The sequence below is a fragment of the Gambusia affinis genome, linkage group LG12 (genome assembly GCF_019740435.1).
Source record: "Gambusia affinis linkage group LG12, SWU_Gaff_1.0, whole genome shotgun sequence".
NCBI classification, from domain to species: domain Eukaryota; kingdom Metazoa; phylum Chordata; class Actinopteri; order Cyprinodontiformes; family Poeciliidae; genus Gambusia; species Gambusia affinis.
This window is the reverse complement of record NC_057879.1, coordinates 15,569,385-15,596,106: the sequence shown is the minus strand read 5'-3', so window position 1 is coordinate 15,596,106 and position 26,722 is coordinate 15,569,385. Positions and strand designations below refer to the sequence as shown.

The 26,722-nt window shown below is 38.4% G+C and overlaps 2 protein-coding genes across 3 annotated transcripts in view; both read left to right on the top strand.

Annotated features, from left to right (window-relative positions):
- Positions 1 to 120: 120 nt before the first annotated feature.
- Positions 121 to 8,945, top strand: LOC122841233 (NAD-dependent protein deacylase sirtuin-5, mitochondrial-like). The gene is made up of 9 exons (XM_044134370.1): positions 121 to 264; positions 1,577 to 1,681; positions 3,642 to 3,775; positions 3,870 to 4,095; positions 5,712 to 5,799; positions 5,897 to 5,950; positions 7,437 to 7,560; positions 7,746 to 7,861; positions 8,027 to 8,945. Exons 2-9 carry the CDS (start codon positions 1,582 to 1,584, stop codon positions 8,097 to 8,099), a joined length of 915 nt encoding a protein of 304 aa, XP_043990305.1. The 5' UTR covers positions 121 to 264; positions 1,577 to 1,581; the 3' UTR covers positions 8,100 to 8,945.
- Positions 8,946 to 17,266: 8,321 nt separating this feature from the next.
- The window catches only part of LOC122841230 (adenylate cyclase type 1-like), a 39,680-nt gene continuing 30,224 nt past the window's right edge, over positions 17,267 to 26,722 (top strand). Inside the window, exons 1-3 of one of the 2 annotated variants that reach the window (XM_044134364.1) lie at positions 17,267 to 19,038; positions 23,334 to 23,483; positions 23,695 to 23,813. In XM_044134364.1, the coding sequence (XP_043990299.1) occupies positions 18,430 to 19,038; positions 23,334 to 23,483; positions 23,695 to 23,813 (878 nt within the window). In that variant the 5' untranslated portion in view covers positions 17,267 to 18,429. The remainder of the gene's footprint in view (positions 19,039 to 23,333; positions 23,484 to 23,694; positions 23,814 to 26,722) is intronic. The other variant, XM_044134365.1, reaches the window with a different exon arrangement.

The following is a 26,722-nucleotide window of genomic DNA, read 5'->3' as shown; positions in this document are numbered from 1 at the left end:
GTTGTTGTTGTTGTTGTTGTTGTTGTTGTAAACTGAGCCAAAATTGTTTTGGAGAGTGAATAATTATACCTGCCTGGGCGACAGTTAAGGATATCCGACACTAGAGGGCGCACTCGAATTACACATATTCTTGGCTTTACGACACTCTTGTTCCTTTGCGGCCCCTCCTGATAATTGAGGACAGATAGGTAAACAAGCCCAGCGTGTCTTTCTCGTCAGACAAAAAGAAACTCCTGTCGAAGTCGGTGCGATTTAGCTCCACATGTAAGTTCCTTCAAAAAAGTGCTGTCGTCCACGTTGTTTTTTTCTCGATGCAAGTTAAGGTTACGTGCTTTTCTTTGCTCCGACGACATCTTTAGGAGCCAGTCACGTACTTCACGACTGTTGGGCAACACAATACTTGTGCATTTTGTAAAAAAAAAATAATCCTGAAATATAACGGCATTAGGCTGCTACTTAAAAACTATGCTTGCGAGTTTTCAAGTTAAAAATGTAGGTAACATCAGAAAAAAACGCTGCGTAATGTCAGAATACCGACAGAGATTTAAGGGGTGTATAATCCTTGTTTTGAATGGAAGATCTGGCATTCACTTCAACCTGTTTCCATTTGTTTGACTTTTTTTGTGTTGATAGGTGTGTCAGTTCAAGTATTTGTTTTCTCCCGTTTCCCAATTGTTGGGTATTACGTTAAACAAACATATTCTTAAGCTTTCCTCTGTGTGTACATTACTTGCCTTATCAGTGTAAAGATCCACAGACTCTGTCGGCACTGTTGCAGCTTCTTGCTGCAATAAAAATACCTCTCGGACAGCACAGTATTTTTGCACAATATCCTATTGTCATTTAGACGACATGTTGACACGAGAAGCTACAAAAAGCATCAAGAGCAAACTCATCCATTTGTTTCATTGCCCAAAACCAAAATGCTGGAAGCTCTCTTTGGTGGTTTTTAAATTGTGTAACTTTATCATCTGAACTGTATTTGATGGTGTCTAATTTGTCAAGGAATGCAGTGGAAACGGGCTTTGATAGGATACATTTTCCTGGGAATGCATATAAAGTATTCTAATGTGACATGTGCTCTGCTGGCTAACAATATGTTTGGCCAGTTGTATGGGTTTTCAGTGTCCTAGTTTACAGTTTTGGCCAGGAGCAATCCAATAAGTGTAGGTTTTATTGCAGCCAAAATTGCCAATAATATTGCAGGTTTATGTACACCTTATATGAGGCAGCTCTGCAATAAGACAGAAAACTGTTTTTGATGATAAAATACTAGTCATTTGGGTCTTGCTTTCTGAAATGTGTTTCGGTAAAGTTTTTGGGCTGGTGTCTATTTTTTATTTTTACATTTGTAACACTTGTAAATCACAACTAATTGGGTGATATTCTTAATTGAAAAATATTCATATAAAAGCTACATTCAGGAGCAAAACATAGTCTTTGTTTTAGCATAATGGATATTTAAATCTCATAAGAAATATTACAAACCTTAAAGAAGTCTGACACTATGTGTGGAAAGTAAAATGACATGCTATTAAAAAAGGTTGGCATGTTTTTGTTTCTTCTGATCTTTTAGTGACAATGCTTCTCAAAAGCCGAGCTGTCTTTTCACTTGGTCTTCGCATGTGCTCCACACATGTGACAACAGGACCAGTGATTGAACCAGGAAGACCCAGTTCAGGTAAAACGAGAGCTTTTTAGAACCACATAGACCCACTCTTTCTACCAGGCTGTATCTAGTAGAAAATTGTTTTTCCATCCATCCATCAATCAGTCTATCCGTCCGTCAGTCCAGGGTCGGGTCGCGGGGGTAGCAGCTTAAGAAGGGAGGCCCAGACTTCCTTCTCCCCGGCCACTTGTTCCAGCTCCTCCGGGGGAAATCCCAAGGCATTTCCAGACCAGCCGAGAAACATAGTCCCTCCAGCGTGTTCTGGGTCTCCCCTCCTCCCGGTGGGATGTGCCCCGAACACCTCACCGGGGAAGCGTCCAGGAGGCATCCTACCCAGATGCCCGAGCCACCTCAACTGGCTCTTCTCGACGTGAAGGAGCAGCGGCTCTACTCTGAATCCCTCCCGGATGACCAAGCTTTTCACCCTGTATCTAAGGGAAAACCCAGACACCCTACAGGTGCAGATGCTGCACCAATTTGTCTGTCGATCTCACGCTCCCTTTTTCCCTCATTTGTATACAAGATCCCGAGATACTTAAACTCCTTCATTTGGGGCAGGACAACTTCCGCCGACCCAGAGAAGGCACTCTATCCTTTTTCTGCTCAAGACCATGGCCTTGGATTTGGAGGCACTGATCCTCATCCCGGCCGCTTCACACTCAGCTGCGAACCACTCCAGCGAAAGCTGCAGATCATCATCTGATGAAGCCAACAGGACCACATCACCTGCAAAAAGCAGAGATGCAAGCCTAAGGCCACCAAAACGAATCGCCTCAACACCTCGGCCGCACCTAGAAAGACCCTCCTCTCTAGGACTCCTCAATAGTCCTTGCCAGGGAGGCTAAAGAGTGTGACCCCCCTGTTGGAGCACACCCTCCGGCCCCCCTTTTTGAAGCCACCACCCCAGTCTCCTGTACCCCCTCAAAGGACTCCAAGAAGGGTCATCTGAACTGCCGTTCGGCCTGTAAGCACAAACTTTCAGAACTTGTCCCCCCACCCATAGGCAGAGGGAAGATACCCTCTCATGGGGAGCAACAAGTATGCCCACTCCTGCCCGATGCCTCTCACCATGGGCAACTTCAGAGTAGAAGTTTGTCCAGCACCTCTCAAGGAGACTGTATCCAGAACCAGAGCCATGTGTTGAGGTTAGATTGACTATTTCTAGCCGGAACCTCTCAACCTCACATACTAGCTCAGGCTCCTTCCCCACCAGAGAGGTGACATTCCACATCCCAAGAGCTAGCTTCTGTAACCAAGGATCAGATCGCCAGGGCCCCCTCCCTTGGTCACCATCCATCCCACACTGCCCCGACCCCTTTGGCCTTTCTCACAGGTGGTGGGCCGATGGGAGGGGTGACCCATGTCTCCTCTTTGGGCTGAGCCCGGACTAGACTAGACATTATTGAGTTGTTTTTTTTAAAGATATTAGTGCTATTTTAGGAAAACCCATGACGTGTTTTCAACTTTTATTATGCTTTTTTCATTCATTACATTAATGATTGTGAGGCGTGGCCATCGTGCCCCCCCTCCAGGCCTGGCTCCAGAGTGCGGTCCCATGACCCGCATCTGGGCGAGGGAACACCATATCCAACGTTCACATCCGTCAAAGGGGTCTAAAAATGTTTAGGCATTGCAATATTCAATGTAACTGGGATATACTGCATCTTAAAGACAAATAAATAAGTATTACTCTATTCACTAAATTGAGATTTTGGGTGAATTTTATTTAAATGAACAATGTTCTTGGTATAGGGTACCGTAATTTAAATCCTAACATTATGGAGGTGAGAAAATTCTAAAAACAACATGACTGTTAGACTACAAAAATTTAGTTTTAACAGTTTTGTAAGTTTCCAGCTTTTCATTTTTACAATTTTTTAAAACATAGCAAAAAATGTACCTCCTTTTGTTTAATTAAGATGATTTAAACTTTAATTTGTTGGATATTGATAAGTTCTTATTTGACTCTCAGACATGTCTGAATTCCGAAAGGCCTTCGCTAAAGCCAAGAACATAGCAATCATCACCGGAGCAGGTGTGAGTGCAGAGAGTGGCATACCGACTTTCAGGGGAGAACATGAGAAGTGGAGGAAGTGGCATTCCCAGGTACATTTAATCAAAGAAGCTTTGTCTGATTACAACATTCTTCCCTCTGAGCTCCATTCTTTAAACTTGTCCATGCGGATCTACCCCCCCACAGGACCTTGCTTCTCCAGAGGCCTTCTCTCGCAACCCTTCTCGGGTCTGGGAATTTTATCACTACAGGAGAGAGCTTGTGTTGGATAAGAAGCCCAGCGCCGTCCATCTGGCCATTGCAGAGTGCGAAGCTCGTCTGAAGAAGCAGGGGCGCTCAGTGGTAGTCATCACCCAGTGCCAAGATGATTTGCACCGACAGGCTGGGTCAAAGCATGTGCTCAAGGTTCACGGTGAGTATTAGTAGGAAATTCTGTAGTGATGAAAGTTGTAAGAACATGACGAGCAATTGTCTAGATTTTTTTCTGCACATTTTTAATTGACCATATCAAAATGTGATTTGAATTTTTCTGTTGGAAGCTGATCCTTTCACTTGAAACGTAAAATAAAATCAGTATAATAGAGAAAAAATATCATGAAGGTTCTTCATAGCTAATGAAGTGTTAAGGGTCTTAGACACTCGATGAGCATATGAAGTGCACAAATTCACTGCTATAACACATTTTGTCAGCCATTTGGTCAATATGTCCTCATGTCATAAAGAGTGCAAAGAAAGAGACATGGTTGTGTTTGAGTTTTGGATTTTGTTGTGACCTTAAACATTCAAAGAATTCTTCACAATTAAGAGGGATAAATATTTTAGCATAGTATTTCTAAAAGTATTTTTAGAAATACTATGTCTGCCTTTGCTTTCTTAGGAGTTTAAGAGATGCCCCATGTTTATTTCACATACTGTAATGTCAGACCAACCTTTGCAATTATAACAGTTTAAACTCTTCTGGATTTGCTTCCTGTGAAGCTAAGGAGTTGTTGTAATGTTTGACTGTTCTTCCTGAACCGCATTTGTTTGGCCAGACTGTGATGTAATCTCATCCTAAAAGATTTTCTGCTATGTTAAGATTACGGCTCTTTGCTGGTCAGCCTCGTTCTTTCACACCAAATCTCCTCGTCCTTGTCTTGCTCTTGCTTTGTGCTCTAGTGCAGAATCTTGTTGAAAAATAAGGGCTTATTCCCAAACTGCTTCCACAGAGTCATAAAATTACCCAAAAAATGTCTTTATATGGTGAAGCCTTATGACTTTGACTTGAACTAAAGGGATGATTTCAGCTCCTGAAAAGGAGCCCTACGCCATAATCCTCTTTGCACCAAACTTGACGTGTGACACAATGCAGTCAGGCAAGTGCTGTTCTCCTGGTAAATGCCAAAGACAGACCTGCACATTAGTTTGCCAGACTGAGACTCATGATCATGGTCATTACTGCCAGGGACTTGTCTCCATTGCCCCAGAGTTCAGTGACAGTGTTCTTTACCCCACTACATTCAACACTTTACATTGAACTATTTGGTGTAAAGCTTCACTGCAGCTGCTCAGCCATGGATACTCATTTTTTATGAAGTTCTTTGTAATATTACGTGAAGCTTGCAGGTCTGTAGCTACTGATCATTCACAATGTTGGTGACACTTTGAACCTCAGCATCTGCTGCATTGCATCCCTCTTTATTTACAGCTGGAGTTTACTGGTTCCCAAGAGGGACCCATTCTGTAAAATGTTTCTAAAAAGAGTCTGCATCTCTATGCGCTTGTTTGGATACCTGTGTCATGAAAGCAATTACAACACCTGCATTCAACAATTAGGATGATGGAGTAAACATGTTTTTGACAATATCATGCATCTTGTTTTTGGAAAGAGATTACGGTATTCCAGTGAAACATTAAGACTCAGCACTGAATGTTTGGAATGTTTTTTTCTCAAGATCCCAATCAGCACCACAACTATTAAAAAGATGGTATTATTTTTGTGTTCATTGCATTTTGTGTATGTGTGCATTTGTGCGTACGCAACTGCAGGCAGTCTGCTGGAGACACGCTGTATGAGTTGTGGACAAGTGACCGTGAACAAGCAAAGCCCCATATGTGCTGCTTTAAAGAGCAAAGGGTAGGCAGCCCTCCATGAATATACACACACTAATGAACATTCAGAATTTGTGGTCTGATCCCTTCTGTTTGACTTTACACATTTTGTTTGTTTTCAGAGCACCTGGTGCAAATGTTCTTGATGCACAGATTCCTGTAGATAAACTGCCAAGGTGAGAGTACCTACACACCATATTATTAACACTGACAAATATATTTCCTAAGCTTTTTGGCTCCCCTTTTTACTGATTTCAGGGGAGTGTTCCTTATGTCTATGACCTGAAATATTTTGACAGAAGAACCTTTAATCGCCTTGCCTTCAAGCTGGTTAAATATGTATACATAGTAAAAAATAACTATTAAAAATTGTGATAAGTTTTATTTTTAAAACACTTAAGCAATTTCACTCATTTGCTCTTATATGGTACAAAAAGTCCATGTTTTATATTCTATTTATTTTATATGCTTTCTAGATTTTAATAACATAAAAAGCAAAATGAAAACCGGTTATGCCTCGCCCTAAAAGAACAAAGAAACAACCAAACTAAAACATTCAGTTCATTTTGGTTTAGCTGAATGTCATTTTATGCTCTTCTGATTAGAGTAAACAGGCGATCTAATGCATGAGCGTGGTACATATACGCACAAACACAGCGTAAAAAGAATACAGCTTGAGAAACATTGTTCCCAAACAGCCCTCTGTTCTGATTTAAATGTTTAGCTTTGCTTTACTTCATTTGTGCCCTCCAGGCTGACAGCATTATTGGAGCATCACTCAGTAGGGATAATTTTTCAATAGAAGATGCAGAAGAAGAATGAGAGAAACTATGAAAGGAACTGTCTGCTAACACATTTGCATGAAAGCATTTGTTTAATGGCACATCTTACGAAGCTGTCCCACTTATCGTATTCTCATTTCAACTCTGTTGTGAATCAAACCTTCATAAATGAATGGCTGAATGATGAGTAGGCGTTATACATGTTTTACACGAAAGGTTTGGCTCCAGGAGATATGACGCAACTCCACATGCCCTTTGAATTCAGTGGCAACACAAAGAATTGAACTTGTCCACCAGAGGGCAGTGATGTTCTTCGAGGTCAAATTTTGCCTAAATATGACCAAAATGTTCTGTATTAATTTCTCAGACTTTTAGGTGATTGCCCCATTTTTATTTTTGACGTTGCCTTTGTACAGTGGCACAGTTGGTAGTACTGTTGCCTTGCAGCAAGAAGGTCCTGGCTTTGATTCCCAGCCCGGGGTCTTTCTGCATGCGTAGGTTCTCTCCGGGTTCTCCGGCTTCCACCCACAGTCCAAAACCATGACTGTCAGGTTAATTGGTTTCTCTAAATTCTCCCTAGGTGTGAGGGTGTGTGAATGGTTGTGTGTCCTGTATGTCTTTGTGTTGCCCTGCGACAGACTGTCGACCCCGTCCAGGGCGAACCCCACCTCTCGCCCGGAACGTAGCTGGAGATAGACACCAGCAACTCTCCCAACCCCATTAGGGACAATGAATGGATGGATGGATGGACGGACGGACATTGCCTTTGAAACATGTTTCTCAGCTGACTGAATCCTCATTGTTTTGTTGTGTTTCTTTTTTGTTTTTACTGTAAGTAGGAGCTGAATTAACCTATACTTCTTGCTGCTCTTCTATAAAGATGTGAGGAGAGAGACTGCCACGGTCTTCTGAGGCCCAATGTCGTCTTCTTTGGGGAGACCTTGGACTCTCACATTCTGACTAATGTGGAAAAGGAAATTGAAATCTGTGACCTCTGTCTGGTGGTAAGTGGTCTTTTATGTGGCAGAAGAACCTTTGTACATTACTTTGTACAACTACATTTCACCTGTTTGACAGTTTTATGTAATGCTGTATTTTTCCAGAGTGTTAAGGACTTGACCTGAATTGCAGCATTGTCCAGAGAAATCTGAAGTTGACTCTTGGGTCATTGCTCCCTGTTTACTTGCAGGTGGGGACGTCATCCATTGTTTACCCAGCAGCCATGTTTGGTCCCCGGGTTGCATCCAGAGGTGTTCCGGTTGCAGAATTTAATATGAATACAACACCAAAGACTGAATATTTCATGTAAGTCAGTAACAACTCTAAACTTCTATTTTAAAAACATGTGATAGTCTGCATTTATAATGTTAGCTTCAAAAGAAACCAAAAGAATCATTAGCAGATATATCAGCACTACTCCTCAGCGTTCTAACATTTGTGTTATCTTTTACTTTGTTTGATGGGACACAGGTACCATTTCCAGGGTCCATGTGGAACCACGCTGCCTCCGGCTCTGGCACCACATGAGTTGGAGGAATTGTAAAAATCTTTAGGTTGTTTTTTTTTGTAGATGAAAGTTAGTGGTTTATTCTACATTCTAATGCAATCTAAAGCTGTTGTATTTCATCACAGTTTATCAAATGGCAAACTGCCCAAAAAAAAACTGTTTATTTTTTTAGATGTTATGAATTTCTTAATACTTGAAAATCTTGCTAACAAACTGGAATCAGATCAGAGAACTTTTTAAACAAATATTCTCTTAGAATAAAGGTGGGAAAATGCAACTTCATAATGAAAGGGAATGCATTCCACATTTACTTACTTTCATAGGAAATGATCTTCCTTCTTCAGATTGAATGTTTAGAGGAGATTCTTCTATCAGTAGAAACAATTATGCTTTAGAAAGAACTAATATTCTTTCTTGTGCCGATGGTTGGGATTCTTCTGTTCCTTTGCGATCCAGTGAACAGGTGTGCAGACATGCTCTTGTGCCTTTTCAAGCTGTTGATTCAACTTTGACCAAATGCTTCCTTATAAACCTCTAGTGCAAATCAACCAATGTTACAGAGATTTAGTCAAATGTTTAGTTTACTGAAAATGGTAAAAGGTAAAGCAGAATAATCTACTTCTCGTTGTGTTTGACGGTGTTTGATATTATGTCTGAAGTCATCTGGTTACATGTATGAAATATTCAGGAGACATTAGATGCATTTTTATATTGTGCTACATCTTGTTTTCTCAATCTTATATGGTTAGAACAAAAAGTAACATGATTTTTTTTTTTTTTACATATTCATTGTATACGCACAGCTACTTTTAAAAAGTATTAATACTGCTGTCGCATTTACACAAAGCATTATTATTAAAATTCTTCAGTGATGCATACTGATTTTTGTGCTGTTTATTTTTCTCCTGATTCTCAGTAAAAGACTACAGTCCTGCATGTGCTTAATGTGAACACTAGAGGCCAGCACTTAGCTTTCTTTGAGTTTTATTTTCTTCTGGGGAGGGGAGATGGAAACAATTTTGCAGTTTTGTTCATTTGTTATTCCTGACTGTTCTATCATAAGGCTGTTGAAAGAAAAGTAGTCAACATAAAATATTTGCATTCCGTACCTTTCACAGTTGAAATAGGTTGTAATACAGAAACATTTGTGCTAGAGCTGCACTGTTTGTAACAGGAGTTCCCAAATTTTTCTGCTCCTGACCCATAAAAGAACAATGGAAGACTCTTGGGACCCCAGCTGTCAACCGAGTATGCAAAAAAAAATTGAAATTGAGATGGTGTTTTGTGACCACACAAACAATGTCAACACTCAACATTGTGTAATATAGTTATTAGTATTGATTCTTTTTTATGTTTTAACATTTACAGCATGGCTTTTTTTCTGTACCATCATTTCTGAGAATCACAATATTTCAAATGGGTTAATTTGAGACCCAATGTGGGGTCCCAACCCTAACTTGGAAACCATTGGTTTATTAAATTGAAATATAATTAGCATGATATCACATGATTGCAATGAACTGCTTGGATGCAATACCTAGCAGGCTATAGCATCCAATAGCAGGCTATGATAGGCTGTGCTTTGAAAAAGTATTTGCTGCCCCACAGATTTCTTCCGTTTTTGCTTTTTTTTGACAATTTGAAGATTTCCATTTCACTTCATCAAACAATTTTTAAAAGTTACTAATGTCAACCTGCCCCTACAAAAAAGGGAAGGTTGACATTAATAACCTGCCCCAGGGGGTAATTACTGAAGCAGTAACAAGCCCATTAACAATTGTGGTAACTGGCAATATATATTTTACCTTGATGTGGAGGAATTTTGGCCAACTCTGTTTTTTTATCAACAAACTGTTTAAGGTTGTACCACAACATCTAAATCTAATTTAAGTTTCCATTTAGGTAAGGCCACTCCAATACCCGTATTCAGGTATTTTGTTTGCCATTCAGGGGTAAACATATCTTGGATTTTTTTTGGTGTGGCCTAATCCAAGTTTGCTTGAGTTTGAGGTCAGAAAATGATGTTTGGACATTATCCATCCATCCGTGAGTCAATCAATCAATCAGTCAATTATTTTACACGCTTATCCCTAGTGCGGTGGTGCCTATCTCCAGAGGTCACAGGTGAGAGGCGGGGTTTAGATCCCACCTTCTCAAGTCACTTGACCTATCCCATCATCCTTCCATAAAAGGATAAGAAAAAGATTCACTTTCACTTAAACATCAGTAATTGTATTTACCTATAATGACATTAAGAAACTGTTTTATGCATACACACACAATTTTTTAAAGTAATTTTAAACCCCTCTTAATCACTTTGAATCTCTAAACATTGTCCATAAATCAAACTCCGACTCTTACTAGCCTACATCCCATAAAATAGCTGCATTTGAGGCAAGTCTCTCCTTTACCTTTATTGTAACATGGGTGCCACGCAAAACACACTCAGATATTGATGTTTGGCCTGACTGACTTAAATATAACATCCAAGTGTTTTACTAGTACTCTAATGCACAATGAAGTGTTTAGCACTCATTTTAGAACACTTAAGAACTACCATAAAGTGGTTTGGGAAGAGCACTCAGTTTTCAGTAAAACTATAATTTGTTGCTTATTTTTAGTTTTTAAAGATTGGTTTATTGTCTTTAGTTAACAAGTATGTCCTCTTTGCTTTGTTGCTTAAAATCTCTCCATACATCCTTTTTAAAATGCTTGTCATAGTCTGCACTTGAGGTTAGGAAGCACTGGTCTGCTCATGGCAGTCTATGTCCAAAATGCTCCTGCATGACTAAGTTTTACAGTTTTTCTTTTTAGTACAAATAATTGTGATACATGGTTAGAAATAACTTAGACTATGGAAGGTTATGTTCAATAGACAGTCATAAAGAGACTCTTTCAAGAGAGCCATTTATGCCTGTGGCCAAAAGGAAGAATGGTGTGCGAGTATAAGTATGATCTCAGGAGAGCCTCTTATTGTAGGTTTGTTTCATGGCCACTATAGTTTTAGCTCTCATGATGAATTTTTTAGTTCACAAAGCAGAGCGGCACTACACAAACTGATCTCGGGCCACTTTGGCAAGAAGCGTTATTTGTGGCTCCTTTTTTTTTATTATTTCTCAAACATGGCATCTAAAATCACATGCTTTTGTCTTTTAAAATATCGCTGTTATTGCATCCCATCATCATTATCTAGATTAGATCTTCCACATCTGCTTTTCTATCACTGGTGCCTTCCTGGAGGCAGAAGTAAGGCCACCTTCTATTTGTCACTATGGAGAAAAAAAACAAAAAAAAACAGAGAGGCACTTAGTGAAAATCTCAGCTGTCACTTTTGGAGCAGCTTTGACCTGAGAACTCAACTTCCACCTTCTTTGTCTTTCTCCTCGTGGATATGAAGTGGAAAACAGTTTTTGAGACCTAAATTGTTTAGGGTAATAGATTTGTCATTGGTGGCAGCTTAACAGATATTTATTTTTATTTAAATACATTTTATTGACACGCATCTCTGCAATATTAATTTCAAACTTATGTTAAATACAGGACAGAAATGCAAAATTCCTGGTAAGAAACAACCAATCAGAACCAATCAGACATGATTGACAATTTTAGCACTGTCAATCATGCTTGTGTATGTGCTGCTCACACCCACCCCCTTGCTATTACAACTCCTCACAGCAGAGCCTCTCATGAATGTGCAGACTACTTCGGATGGCCACTGATGACCGTTGCAGTAAATCAGCAATCTTGAGCAGCGCTTACATGAGCATGATTGATGATGCTAAGACCATCCTCCTGGCTCTGATTGGTTGTTTCTGATCTAGAGAGGTGTAATTCTGCCCTCATGCTACTAAGGAAAACGGAGTTCTCCTGTAAGCAGTATATGAATGTATATGAACATATATGAATGTATTCTCATTTATGCTGAGCCCAGCTATTATTTTATAGGAGTTTGCTCTTACTAATTCACCACAAAACATTAACACTAGTGATAGGTCATGCTCTTGAGCATGACCTATCACTTTTACACAGTTCCATACTGAAGCCATCCTGTTACACAGCACATGTCCACATCTGTTTAGAAAGACACGGTTTACTCTGCCATGTTAGCAATGCAGGATGTATTTTATTCAACAGGCAGTCCTTTCAAATGGCTAGTAGTTCCTGTCTTAGCTGGATCGTGTTATGGTCTTCTTTTCCATAACCATTGAAAAAGAAAGTAATTTTGTAATAATTCATTATTGCACTCTTCTGTTGATTATGAGGTATTTTAATATTGCCACACTTAAAATTCATTTGGTCATTTTAAGTCTTTTAACAGCTCTATAATAGCTAACAAAAGCAACACTTGAAGGTCCACAAATCCAAAATGGCATGAGCTGAACACAGCTAAACTAAATACCTTCAGAAACAAACCACAACAAATTTAAAGCAGAGTCAAGCAAAGGCGAGCAGTGGAGAATAGATGAACCAATAAAATAAAATAAAACGGGAGAGGTTAAATGCTTAGGGGTGAGTGGAAATAGACATAAAATTCAAGTGTGGTAATTGGATGATTATTAACAGCGGTGGAACCGACAGTCAGAAGAGAGATGAATAATAACACGAAAGAAGCTACTAAACACTACAAACCATAGGTGAAAAGACTTGATATAATCTAAGAGTCAGAAATGTAATTGCCCAAAGAACAGTACCCAAGAATAACTAAAAACTAAACAAACACATGAACTACTATGGGAAAACCTTAATGACAATATTATTATTGTCATTTTTATTAAATTAAAAAGCATCACAAAACAAATTCAATTCTCAAACACTTTCACTTTGTTATATTCTGCATCGGCCATTGTCTTAGTCTTTTGGTCAGTCTCTCTGTGTATTTCCTTGCCATGCATTGCATGCAGCAAACTGTAGCTGCTTGGATTCAGTGTGGCACGTGATCCTTCGAAAGACAACCTTACGTACAATGGAGGACACTTAAACTGGACACAAAGACACATGCGCAAATGCACGTACACACTCAGATTATCTGAATTATCTAAAGCTTTAAGAGGATTTCTGAAAAGTGGGTGTTGTACTTGAATCTCATGTGCCTGATGGCTATTGATCTACTCAAAGCTTACAAACAGAACCGTGTGCAACAAGTGCAGGTACTCCTTGCAATCATAAACAAGTTTCCTACTTCTTTTTGTTTAGGCATCTAATGTTGTCATCTGCTATATTACACTACATACTTACATATACACTCAAGTTATATCAAAAACTCTGAAATATATTTAAAAAAAATCCTCTTTCCAGAAATGTGTGTGATCAGAAATCCTACCTCTTCGTTAACAACCCTGGTGTATAATCATCTAGGTATGGTGATGCTTTCTCACTTGACAGTTTGCTGAATACAAGCTGTGGCTCGTCAGCCTGCACTTCTGAGGAATTCAATCAACACCCTGCAGCACTCTGCCTCCTATATATATATATCTATATGTATGTATATATATGTATGTATATATATATATAGATATATATATAATGTGTGTGTAGTTATTGTCTTTAATTTGTAGAAATCAGTTTTCACTTTTTGGGGTCATTTTGTTTGAAAAAAGCCAATTTTTGTTGATTTTTATTTATTTTTTTGTAAAAAAAAATAAATAAAGAAATGTAAAAAGCTGATTATCTAATTGACACTGTATATACCATAGAAGGATTTCCCACTTGATATTCAATAAATTTCTGTAAGTATATGCAGTGCATATTCCCTGTGCTGGCACATTCTTTTCCCCATTTTTTATTATTATTTTTTTTACCCATAATTCCTATGAAACCTCTCTCATGTGGATTATTTTTTTCTTTAATTCTTTTGTACGTGTGGATTACTAGGGTTGCTGCTGACATCTGGTTCAAATTGAATTTCAAACGTGTTACAAAGAAAGACTTTAACTGTATATATTTCTCTAAGCTTTGTTTTCTGCCAGAATCAGAATCGAAATGTAACACACTGTATGATTTTCACAGGAAATAGTTGGATAATAGTCGAGATTTAAAGAAAAACAGTGACAATTTGCCTGTCATTTAATGTAATTATATTATTACTAGTTAAAATGAGATTAGGGAATTCATCTCAGTGGATGCATTTTTTTTTCAACTGAATTGTGTTTGATTGCTTTACATTATTTGGATAGCCACCATAATGTTACACAAAGAAGCCTGTCGACAGGTTACATTGCATGCTTCTTCAGGGGTAATACAACTTATTGATCTGTTGTGACCACTAGCATGTTCTGCAGAGAACTCAAATGACTTGATGTGCTAAATGAAGAATATTGTTCCATACTTTCAGAATTGAGTCAAGTTTTGATTTGGTAATTATGAGTGGATTTTGTCAGTCATGACTAACGGTCTTCAGCAGATTTCTGCTCAAGGCCAATTGGGTCAATACTTTCAGATTTTAGTGAAAACTGCTCAGACTGTTAATTTTCATTGTACTTCCCACATAAATGATAAAAGAGAAATTGATTTACCATTAGGTCGTAATGCAAATGTATAAAAAACATACATGCTACACGCTATGTTGGCTTTTCTTCATTGTTGCTATTTCTCTGCAGTCAACACTCTAAAGTGACACCGCAGGGAAAACAAACTTTACTTCATTTTGGCTTAGCACATTGTAATTATAGCTGACATTAGCTAATTTACAGCTTGTGTTGCTAGTCCCTCCTGGGTATGTCTTGGCTGTTTCATTTGCTGCTGTTGAGCCAGCAGATGAAACAGCCAGTGTGCAGATGTCCTGTGTCTGTGTACTGCTGGGGATTGCTGGTTTCTCAGCTATCATTACAAACAATCTTCTGATGACAGCAAGTGCAAACTACTATTTAGATGGGGGGTAACACGTCTAAATATTCTCACTGATATGTACTCCACATTTTCTTTTCATCCTTTTTTTTTGTCCCTGTGGAGAAGTAATTTATGTGTGAACTGTTTCTAGATGCTGAACATCCCTGTTCCATGGTAATAGACACTTATATTCACAGGGTAATTTGTGGCCCGTCTTTCTACTTTTACTATAGAAGAAGGCAACCCCCATTTAGATTGAAAATACATATTTAGATCGAAAATACATTTTGTTCTTGACATATTTATCAACAAAAGTCAAAAATGATTTTGACCCCTTGGATAAAAAGTGGAAGAAAAAGGATGCATCATTTTTAAAATGTTTTATTTTTATTTTTTGCAAACAATCAGGAAGGTTTGGCTTGCATTTGTATTCAGTGCCCCAGAGCCAACACTTTGTAGAAGAGTTTTTTTTTTACTGTAACTGTATTTTGTGGCATGTCTCTACTGGCTTCACTCGAGTCTTCTGTATCTTCATATTGCATATAGTTTTTTTTTTTTTTTTTTGTGGCTCGTTTCCTTTATTTGACATTCAAATTGGAAAAGAAAGAAGCCTATAAGTCGTAAGATTAAGATTTTCTATATATTTGCTGTGACCTGTAGATGGTTTGTGAAAAACTTTTAATAATAATAACTTGTAAACTTTTAAGTTAAAACATTTTGGTTTTAACTTGTAAAAAAATATTGAAAACCATTTATCCTTCCGTTTTTACTGTAATACTTTATATTGAAATATTTCATAACCTCCCATTAAATCACAATATCTTTTGTGGTTGCAACATGAGAAGTTAGGTTACAAACAGCTTTGTAAGGCACTGTGGAGGAGCTCCATGAAAATATACATCTCATGTCAAAGAAAATAATTTTTCATGAGCTGAGGCTAATATTTAGACATATTGTGATGGAAAAAGATCTGAGACACATGCTTATATTTTCACTTCATATTAGATGTGTAGATAGTTTCTATCTTTTGCTTTCATTTATTTTTTTTTTTGTATTGAAAAAGTCAAAGACACAATTAGAAATGAAGGCGGAAAAGAAGAGAATAATGTTTTAGAAGCAAAGCATACGGCAGGAAGCTGGATTCCTGCCCCCTTTGTCTGGTGCCCTTGGAGTGCAGCTTTGTGCTGTGAACTCCCATAAGACCTCTCTTTGTTCTCAGAAGATGAGGCCTGACAGAGTGTGATCGTCCACTTACACCTGAAGTCACCAAAAGTGTAAAGAATAACAGGTACACACAGAACGATGCTCTATTCCTGCTTAGCCAAAATCAGACCAAGAGGCTCCCCAGCAATACGGCACTCAATCAAACAACAAAATAAGTGCAAAATAGTGACCTAAAAATTAATTATTTCAGAACATTGGTTGGAATGCTATTGAAGGTGATATAAAAAAAAATTAATATACAGCAGCTTTGTCATTGGGATTCATTTTGGAGTCGCAAGTCTCAAAATGTTGAATTATGGTTATTGGCAGTGACAGAAAATCAGTAACAGATTAATTACAGCCTGGTTGACAGACTACAAATTATAAGAGCGTGTTATTTCATTTGCATATCACCTTGGTGAGAAGCCCCTGCTGACAGGTGACATACAATAGCATGATTGTCATGTTTATGTGTCAGCTTATTAAGTCCAGTGGAGGGACATCTTTGTAGATAAGACAGAATATCAGTGTGAAGGCAAGGTGTCCTACATCCTGTGTCCCACATCTCAGTGTCTCTCTCACTCTCAGAGGAGGAAATGCTGAGAAGACAGACAGGGAAGGCAGACAGGAGAAAAGGTTGAAACAGAAGATTTGAATCAAATTTGTTTGATGTGACAGAAAGCAAACTGATGATCTGTTTGTTCTCATGATTATTGCTCTTTGATTAAATATTCAATTTTCCCTTTTTTCATTTGAACTAGTCTATGTTGTTGTTTATCTTTATACTGCTACACTTTTAATGTACATAATGTTCAAACTTTGCAACTAATAGCAACGATTTATGTTTATCAGAAAACTTTGACTTATAAATGCGAATAAATGAGGTGAAAAACACTAAACTTGATGAAAAAAATCACCATACCTAAAAATGTCTTACTCTGTTAAGAGTAAGACATTTACTAACTCTCTCTCTCTCTCTCTCTCTCTCTCTCTCTCTCTCTCTCTTTGTTTCTCTCTCTCTCATTCTCAAAAGAATTATGCAAGAATGAAACAAAACAAAGCATAAATTTTCCAAGCCTGACAACTTCACAACAACATAACAAAAACAATAATAACAATGATTCAATTTTACCACTTTCAAAACAATAAATTACACTAAATATAATCACAAAAATGTCACAAATGTCTTGCTTTGAATTCTGTCTGTATACCACTTTTTTTTTCCTTTTTTTTTTCTTTAAATAAAACAGCTTCCTTTTTTGTTTCTCAATTCGGCAGGCAGCCCTAAACTAAACCTCCTTGATTCTATTTTTCATCCCATCCATTCCCCCCTCGCTCCTTTGTTTATCTGCCACACTCTATAAACTCACTCAATTTCTGTGCTGGATCAGCGAAAGCTGGGACACAAACAGCTGAGCCAAAGAGACACACAGACAGGGAGAGCTGTCGGATGGATGACAGGGAGAGGGACAGAAGGCGTGCGGGAGTCGCCGTAGCATGGTCGAGTGCTGGACTTTGGCACTGGCCGTCCATCTGTCACTTACTTCCACCCTCTCTGTGGCACTGACGGGTCGTGGCGATGGCAGCCAGTGACGGATGACTAATCTGCTGGTAATGAATGAGACACCTCCCTCGGAATGCCAAAAACGTTGCATGTGTGGAGGGTCCTGCAGTGAATGGGATGGGATTTCTAATGTAGTGCCAGTACCAAGCAAATACATTGATCACTTTCTTGTATGCTGATTCACAAGGTAGGACGAGCACTCATAGATTTAGCAAAGATTAGATTGTCAGGGTTTGTTTTGATGGAAACACGTGATGAGCAGGTGAAATGGAGAAAAGGACACTTTCGTTATGAAAGACGACGACGACGATGATGATGATGCGCTGCTCATTTTGTTTGACTGTCTGTCTCCAGTCAATCCGTCTTGACTCTGTGCGCTGAGTATCTCAAACGTGTCTTGTATTCAGCTCATAATGCGCAGGCGTGATCCTATCAGAGCCCCGCAAAAAAAAAGAAGAAGAAGCTGTAACCATCCAGAACTAGACGTCGTGTGTGTTGTTCCTCATGTGGCGCTCAAGTGAAAGCTGAAACATCCGTTTTGCTGGTCGACTTAAGAGACTGTATAACGGGAATGAAGATTTCCTTTCTCGGTAAACCTTTAGGGCAACACAGTCCAACCTGTGGATAGTACACAGAGCGCGTCCGTCCAGTCCCAGCGATCTGGGACGCTCTGCTTTCCCTAAAGCTTGCTAAGCGCGGATTCCTTTTTTCCACCGTTGGCGGCTCGGGGTGGGATCTGCGGTTCGAACTGAGCCTTGTGCAGGTATTCAGTTTATGAATGGCACTAACATGGAGGAAATACCGTTTCAGAAAGTCAAAACCAGGCGGAAGAGAAGTCACTGTCCACCGGGTGTCCCCCTGACCACCATCGCTTGCGAGGATGAGTTCGACTGCAAGGAACTGGAGTCTCTCTTCCAAAACTACAACCTGAAACTGGAGCAGACATCCACGCTCAAAGCACTGGCTGTCCTCATCTTCACGTCCGCGACGCTGGCTTTAGTGGAGCTGCTGTCCGGTCCGACCTTCACCATCTCCAAGGGGTCCCATCCGGTCCACTGTGTCATCTTCCTCTCCCTCTTCATTGTAACTAACGTCAAGTACCTACAAGTGACTCAGCTCCAGCAGATCGTTAACCTGACACTTCTCTTCAGCTTCACTTTTTCCTTCCTCTGTTGCCCCTTCTCCCTGGGCGCCATGGGACTGGAGCCCCCGACGTCCCCGGAGCAGGGCGTGTGGCAGCTCATCCTGGTCACCTTCGTCGCCTACACGCTCCTGCCTGTGAGGACGCTCCTGGCTGTTGTGTTTGGAGTAATGGTCTCCATCTCGCATCTGATTGTGACTGCCACTTCTGTCACGGTGAAAACTCAAAAACTGTGGAGAACGGTGAGTATACGTTCACTCACATTTCGATGTGTGTGTACTGTTTTTATTTTTTATTTTATTATTTTTTTATTTTATTTTTTTATTGCAATGATTGTTTGAAGTATGCTATTAGTATGCTTCATACCAACACCAGTACCCACAGTAGTTAGTTAGTTAGTTATACCCAATCCCGGCCGCAGGCACAGATTGGATGTCAGTTCAGCACCGAGGACAGCTCCCCGTCGGGAGGCCTGATGGGCTTTGTTTAACCAAAACAGGCCACAAATAAAACATTACCTGTAATCAGTTCAATTCAACATATCATCTATTGTCAGAACAACTGATTATCAAATAGACATACACATTATGATAAAAAGCACAATTAACTAAGAAATAACATGCTTACATCAAAATCCCATGTATTCCTGCAAAACACAAATACTAGTCAACACAAAATAAAATGCACATAAATAGTTATTGGTTTATCATAATAATCAATAATAATATATATATATATTTTACTTTAAAGTACATGGCTGTCCATGGAGTTGAAACACTACTCTTCTCAGGCTTATTCCTGGTTTTATCTTAGTTTAACTTGCCATAGTGACATGGTTTAGATATCTTACAGTATATGCGTAAAGTTTTGAGAAGTTATGAACTTTATCTTGCAGAATAAATATCTGACATAGTCCTTTTATGTCAAGAGATTAAAAATATTTTATCTGCATCAGTGTATGTCGAAAGTACTGCGAAAGCATTCCCCAAAGTAAACAATAAGGGTAATCCATTAACTTCTTGTTTAATTTGTGTAATTGTTCTTGTTCTTACATTGTTCTTGACACTTCAGAATATCCTGTCATAAATGAAAGTAATACATTAAGCCCTGATCCATGTTATACCTTCAAGGTATAACCTCAACCCATATGTGAGTTCAGCAGACATGGACCAAATAACCACCTGAATCAATTATGTCTCGTCAAAGGGAATAAGTACTGTGAACCTGAAGGTAATAACTTGAACTCAGAATAAAGAGGGTGAACATTGATGTAGTAGATTTAGCTCAAAAAAACCCAAATGAATTATACGAGTCTAAAAGGCTATTTTGATAAGAAGATTTTTTATTTTGTCATGATTTTGGAGTTTAAAAAAAACAAAAAAAACAAAATTAACTCAAACACTTGACCAAAAATACTCTAATGTATAAATGTGATAGGTTGAAATAAGAAGTGGCATTTTGTAAGTATATACCTTCTATTTAATTAAAAATTAAAATGTTTTCTAATATAACATTTGAGAGAGCTTTGAGATTCTCAAACACTTTTCCAAGTTTTAAGTGCAGGCTAGAAAACAGAGGAGACTGGGGCTTGGTGGTTGCAGTGGAATCTGCCCATGAATAAAATAAGTTCTGCTCAGGAATATGAGGAATTAAAAAATCTTAAAGCTCATATCTATGGGTTCTTGCTTTGGTTGAGTATAATACATAGGCTTTTTATGGATTTTTGATACATTCTTCATCTACTGGTGGACTTTTCACGTTTTTTTTTTTCCATTTACGCATATAAATAAGTGAAAGAAAACAAAAGCCGACAGGTGTGCTTTACGTCACAACTAAACCAGCATGTAAACCACTGACAGTTCCCCTAGGTATAGCTTTCTGTTCCAAAGGGACTTGGATTTTAATTTAGAACTAAGTGACACCCTTCCAAAACCAAAAGTAGGCCAACTTACAGAGCCACAGCCATGAACCACTTGGACCACATGTATTAGTTGTAGAAAATAGGACAAAGTCATCTCAGTCATACCCTGTGCATCTTGGTATTTCTGTTTACTTTCATGTCTGACTGTCATTTGGTACCTTGGAGGAAAATCCATCACACCAGTTACAACCTTTCAGGCATATTGGAACATTTAAGCCTTCATGTCACTTATGACATAAGTATTTTACTGTTCTTACAGCAGCTAAGAACTGAGATCCAATCAGCTCTTCACATCATCCGCCATGAGTGCATACTTGAAGAGGAAATTGTTTTTTTTCTGTGCGGTACCTAAGAGATACCTGTGTAGCACAGTGAAGGACAGTGATAGCAAAGCAACCACAGATAGCTAATCCATTAAGCTCAGAGATGAGCTGTGTAGCATGACCCTGCACGTCCCAGGTTTGGACCAACCACCCACTATAGGTCTCAGTTATTCAGCCTATGCTTCTTTCTATCAGCACAGCTCAGTTTGCATCTCAGTTCGTGTCGTATTACTGAAATTTGTATGAGATTGAACTAGCTTCCTTTTGCTCATCTTTAGGTCTCGAAGTCTAACTTAGATCAATGTAAACACATATACATATTAGCATATTAATTTTATATTTTAAACAGGGAGGTCTTGACAAATCAAGTCTTTGTCCTTGATTTTATTACAATTAGAAAATGCAACACTTTTCATAACCTTAATTTCAAGCAGCTTGTTAAAAACAAAAACATAAATTTTATACATGTTCATAGGAACAAATAGATTTTTCTAACTTTTGCTAATTGAGCTTTGTTAATGTTTTTTTCTTCTTACATAGGCAATTATTATTATTATTATTATTATTTTATCGTTGCTGATATGTTCTACCTCTGAAAAACACAACAAATGACATAATTCAGATTAAGTCAACCTAGTATATAGCAGTTTATTGCTTTTTTATTTATTAAGTTGAAAGGAGAAGTCAGTAGCTAACTGCTGCAAGAATGTCACTTGTAGCCAAATTAACACGACAAATAGGAAGAACACAACAGGGAAGAAAAAATAATACATGCATAAATTATTTTATTTATTTCCCTGGGCACTTAATTACTGTCAACAGTGAAAGTGTGCTGTGCACACTTTGGAGGTGTGTATTTTGTTCATAAAGTCAGCATCAGCTAGCCCTATTCAGGTAAAAGAAGTTGTGTCCTGGACAAGGTTAAAAGGAGTCACACAGCTGCAGCCTCTGTGGTGATGGATGATCAGAGCAAGGGGTCACCAGTGATTAAATTCCACAAATACATAAAATGAAGAACTAGGCTACATCTATTTTTGACCTTATGGTAGCATGGGGTCTTCTTCTGTATATTTAAATTAGAAAATGAAAGTGGTGTTACTTGTTTTAAAAGAAGAAATGATCAGCAAAAAACTATTAGTTGTTTGCAGGGGCGCTGCCAGGAATCTTGGGCCCCATGACAAAAAATTTAATTTGGCCCCCCCACGCAGCTGCTGTTACAATTTTTTGAGTCTATCTGACTCATCAAAAGCATCACAATTTTAAAGTCTTGCAATGACCTTGCTTTCTTTGGCTCAATACTGATACTAGACAATATTTACTGCTCATGAATTTAACATCCAACAGTCCACATACAGTGTGCAAGTAGGTTGCTCAACTTTTTTCTATTAGTTTTAGCTTACTGAAATGTCTCTCCCCACCAGCAACAATCATAGGCAATGTGCAAAATATACACGAAGCAATCCAGACTTCTCAAAAAATGCTATGTAGTTGCATTTTATTAAAGCTGCAGAATATAACTTTAATTAAAAAGAAAAGTTTTCTCCATATTTGTTAAGAGCTGCCACCACGTTGTATTAGTTTGTTATGAGACAGATAATCTATGAAAACAATCAATCTCCTCCACCTGCTCCCTGAGGTACTATTGCTAGCTATAGTGCAACGCTCCGAACAAAACAGAGGACAGTCTTAGTGCTGTCATTCAGCCTCAGTCACTCACTGCTAATGCGCTAATAGTGGGAAAACAACTTATCTTTACAGGAAAGATGTTTATCTGCTGTCATTGGTAGCTATGCTAACTAGACTGAGCATTTACAACAGGCTGCGCTAGCCACAGCATAGCACAGAGTGAGGGAGAGGAGGATGAGCTGCCACATGAGATTGTGATTGACAGCACTAAAACTGCCACTGATTAGTTGTTTCTAGATAGCACTGGGAGAAAGCAGATGAAATAAAATTTTCACAGATTATCTCTCATGTCACAACATAATGACAATTTGAACAGATATGTAAAAATATTTTTATAAAAGTTACATATTGCAGCTTGCCCTATACGGTGCCCCTGCTGTTTGTGCCACTCTTGCTTACAAGCGTTGGCTGCACATTCAACTGGCACTCAATGTTTCAGGGTTTTAAAGTATGAGTATGAGTTACAACCTTTAATGTCCCTTTGAGATTAATACCATCTATGTTAGCACAAACAAAACAAGCGGATATTTATTTTATCTGTTTTCATCTTGCCCTACTCCGTTTCAGCAATTATTTACCAATATATATATATTTCCTTTATTCACAGCTAGTTGCAAACACGGTGCTGTTCACTAGTGTCAACCTGTCAGGGCTGTTTGTTCGCATCCTGACTGAGCGAGCCCAGAGAAAAGCCTTCCTTCAGGCCCGCAACTGCATTGAAGAACGGCTCCGAATGGACGACGAGAACGAGAAACAGGTAAATGCATCTGTGCTCTGAGTAAAACCTGGGCTCACATCAAGATGTACATCATATATTTCTGTGATTTCTATCAAGACCTGTTCTTATTCCTGGGAACACATTTATTCGTAGTAATAATGTTTCTGCATTGCACTATATATATGAAAAGTGCTTCATATTCTCCCCCCCACCGTTTATTTTCTTTTTTTAAACAAACACATGCACTCAGGAGCGCCTGCTAATGAGTCTGTTGCCCAGGAACGTAGCTATGGAGATGAAAGAGGATTTCCTGAAGCCCCCTGAAAGGATCTTTCACAAAATCTACATCCAGCGTCATGACAATGTCAGGTAGGACCTGATCATGCAGCATCGCTGTTGAACAGCACAGCTGTGCACCAACTAATTCACCACAAGCTGATATTTTTAAAATACTCATCCTCTGAATATGATTAGAATATCATCCTCATAAAACTTTACTGCTGTACTTTTTTGGGGGCTCAATCAAGCTTTCTATGTAAAATCAACAAAACAATGGAACGTCCTACCAGAAGATGTGAGAAGATTTAACTCTTTTAGATCCTTTCAAAAGTTTGTTAGATATTACTCAAAGCCACTATCATTGAAAAGGATGTTTTAAAACTAAAGTGTGGTGCAGTGGGTTTAGAGTTGTGTAGAAAACATGCATGCAGTATGCAACGATGTTGCTGAATTCTGTCTACTTTGTTTATTTTACTGATTATTCTTTCTTCATTCTTAACTGTTCTTAATCTTTTTCTTATCATGATGCATCAGGGCATTCTGGATGGAAATGTCTTTTAAGCTGTAGCCTGGTACTGTGCGTCAATTGGTAGCATTTCTACTTAAAATGTACATTCTTCGTTTTTAGTACACACATTCTTAATGGTGATTTTTGAAACAATAAATCTGCCAAGAGTTTGCTAGAGAAATAAAAGTTTCTTTAGCAAGACTCCCACTTTCAGAAGCCTTTAAAATTACAGCACCTTCTGCAAAATGATCTGATCAGTCATGTGACAGATGAGAATCCATTGCAATTATTATTGTTGTTATTTTTCTGTGGCTGCCTGGGTGAAAACAACACTTTAATGCATCACAAAACCACGATGTTATTCTCTAGAAACATTAACATTGCACCATAATTGGTTCCAACTAATACACAATATTATCTTGGAGTGATTCAACTGTTTTTTTTTTTTATTTAGTGATTTCAAAGTTGCAAATTATCAGCTCTACTTGATTTATTTGTCTAATCTTTTGCCTCTAATTTCTCACACCAAATAAGATAAAATAATCTCAAAATGTGCATTCAGTGCAGGACTTTGTTACAATTCTCTACTTTAGTTTTCTTATGAGGTTCTGCTGTTCTGTCAGTGTGTTGTACCTTTAACCCTTTGTCAGATGAAGAGTCATTTTCTTGCAGGAACATGCATTTTCTCTATCCTCCTTCCACTTTTTCCTCTCTGTTTCTCTGACTTCATTGTCAAATCTGCCCTTTCAGCTCCAGCATTTCATTGTTTTGTCTTGTCTTATCTTATCTTCAGCTCTTCCTCCTTCCTTTCTTCTGTGCTCTCAGAGCAGCAGCAGGGAGGCTTGAGGAGGAGAATTTGCTTAGCCCTGGGATTAAGTTGCTACAGGGGATTAAATGCAATGGAGACTAGATTCTTGTTGCATAACTCTCTTGGTATGTGTACGTGTGCTCATGTGTGCTCACGCACGCTAGTTAAATACAGAAAGACCTTGCTGGAGAACAGCTGATTGCTTTTTGCCTTGAACTCCATTGAAGCCAGCTTTTAGGGGTGACATACAAAGGGGGGGGGACTTGACTTGGAGTAGTCTTTTATTTCTAAATAGATTCTTTGTTTCTTCCTTTTGTGACGGGAACATTTGAGAGCTTGCTGTATATGGACATAAGTGGTAAAATATGTTCCCATTTATATTTAAAAAAGTAAAATATGACACATCTCATCATTTGAAAAAAAAAAACAAAAAAACAAACAAACAAAAAAAAAAAAAACAGATAGTAGTCACCATCCAAAATAGTGCAGCCAATTACCGGTATGCTTTTTGTCTATCACCTCAAACAAATTAATTTACTCTAATAAAATGACAAAACAAACTATTTCTAGCCTGTTCTTGTCCTTTGGTCTTATAAGTAAAAAGATATGTTCAGTTAGCTTTACTTATCATCATCTAAATTAAAAGGTTTTCATCACTTTTTGTCTTACTGTAACTTTCACACCAAATCTACCATTCATTTCTCCCTACTTTGCAAAAGTAATACACCCAAATACAACCTTAATACAGATTAATACATTACCACATTCACATCAAGGTTTGAGTGACTCAGACGCACTTTTATTAAAACAATAACGTAACATTGCATCGTCTGGTATAAAATAGTTCTTAAAAATAAATTTGCAACAAGCAGTTTACTGCACTGAGTGGGTTTACTTTGAAATGAAATCAAAACAATTAAAAATAAACTATCAGAGTGACTGACTGGCAGTTCGTTAATCATACAAGCCCACTCGAAAAAAATAAAAAAGAGAGCATCTTATATAGTCAAATTTTGTTGCAAACATATTGCGCTTTTGTTGACTTGCCGTCAGCACATCCTCTGCCCACACTGTATCTCCAGAGGGGCCTATCCAGCGCTAACCCCGAAGCCGGCTCCTTGCTCATATCTTTGACTGTGTGATTAAATTGACATCACATCTGCCAGAGCAGCTACAGTGATGCCTCCTGGAGCGGGAAAGAAGATATTTGCATAATTGGGCAAATAACTCTTCAAATAAGTGCCACTGGAGAGGAAATGATGAATGAATGTGGGTGTGTGTCAATGTGTGTGTTTGGTCATGGTGGCGGCACAGTTTGTCAGACGATATCAGGTGTAACATTCTAATCACCACAGGATTAATGCACAGGATGATCTTTGGAATTTGTGGTTGATTCAGGTCCAGTTTGGCACCATGTAACTGTAAATCATTCAAATCATAATGATGTATATAGATGAACTTATTAATCTATATTGGCTTCATATACAATTTCAGAATCCCTACTGTAATCTGATTCTTGCTCTTATTATGTGCCTTACATTTTCTATAGCAAAGAAACTTAGAATGCAAGATGAGCAGCCAAGTAAACACATTGCAGTTCTATGCTGGAAGTTGTACTGAATGAGCTCTTGCACTTACAGGAATAACTGAACCTCCTGGGAAAAGGCATCACCTTGACTGTAG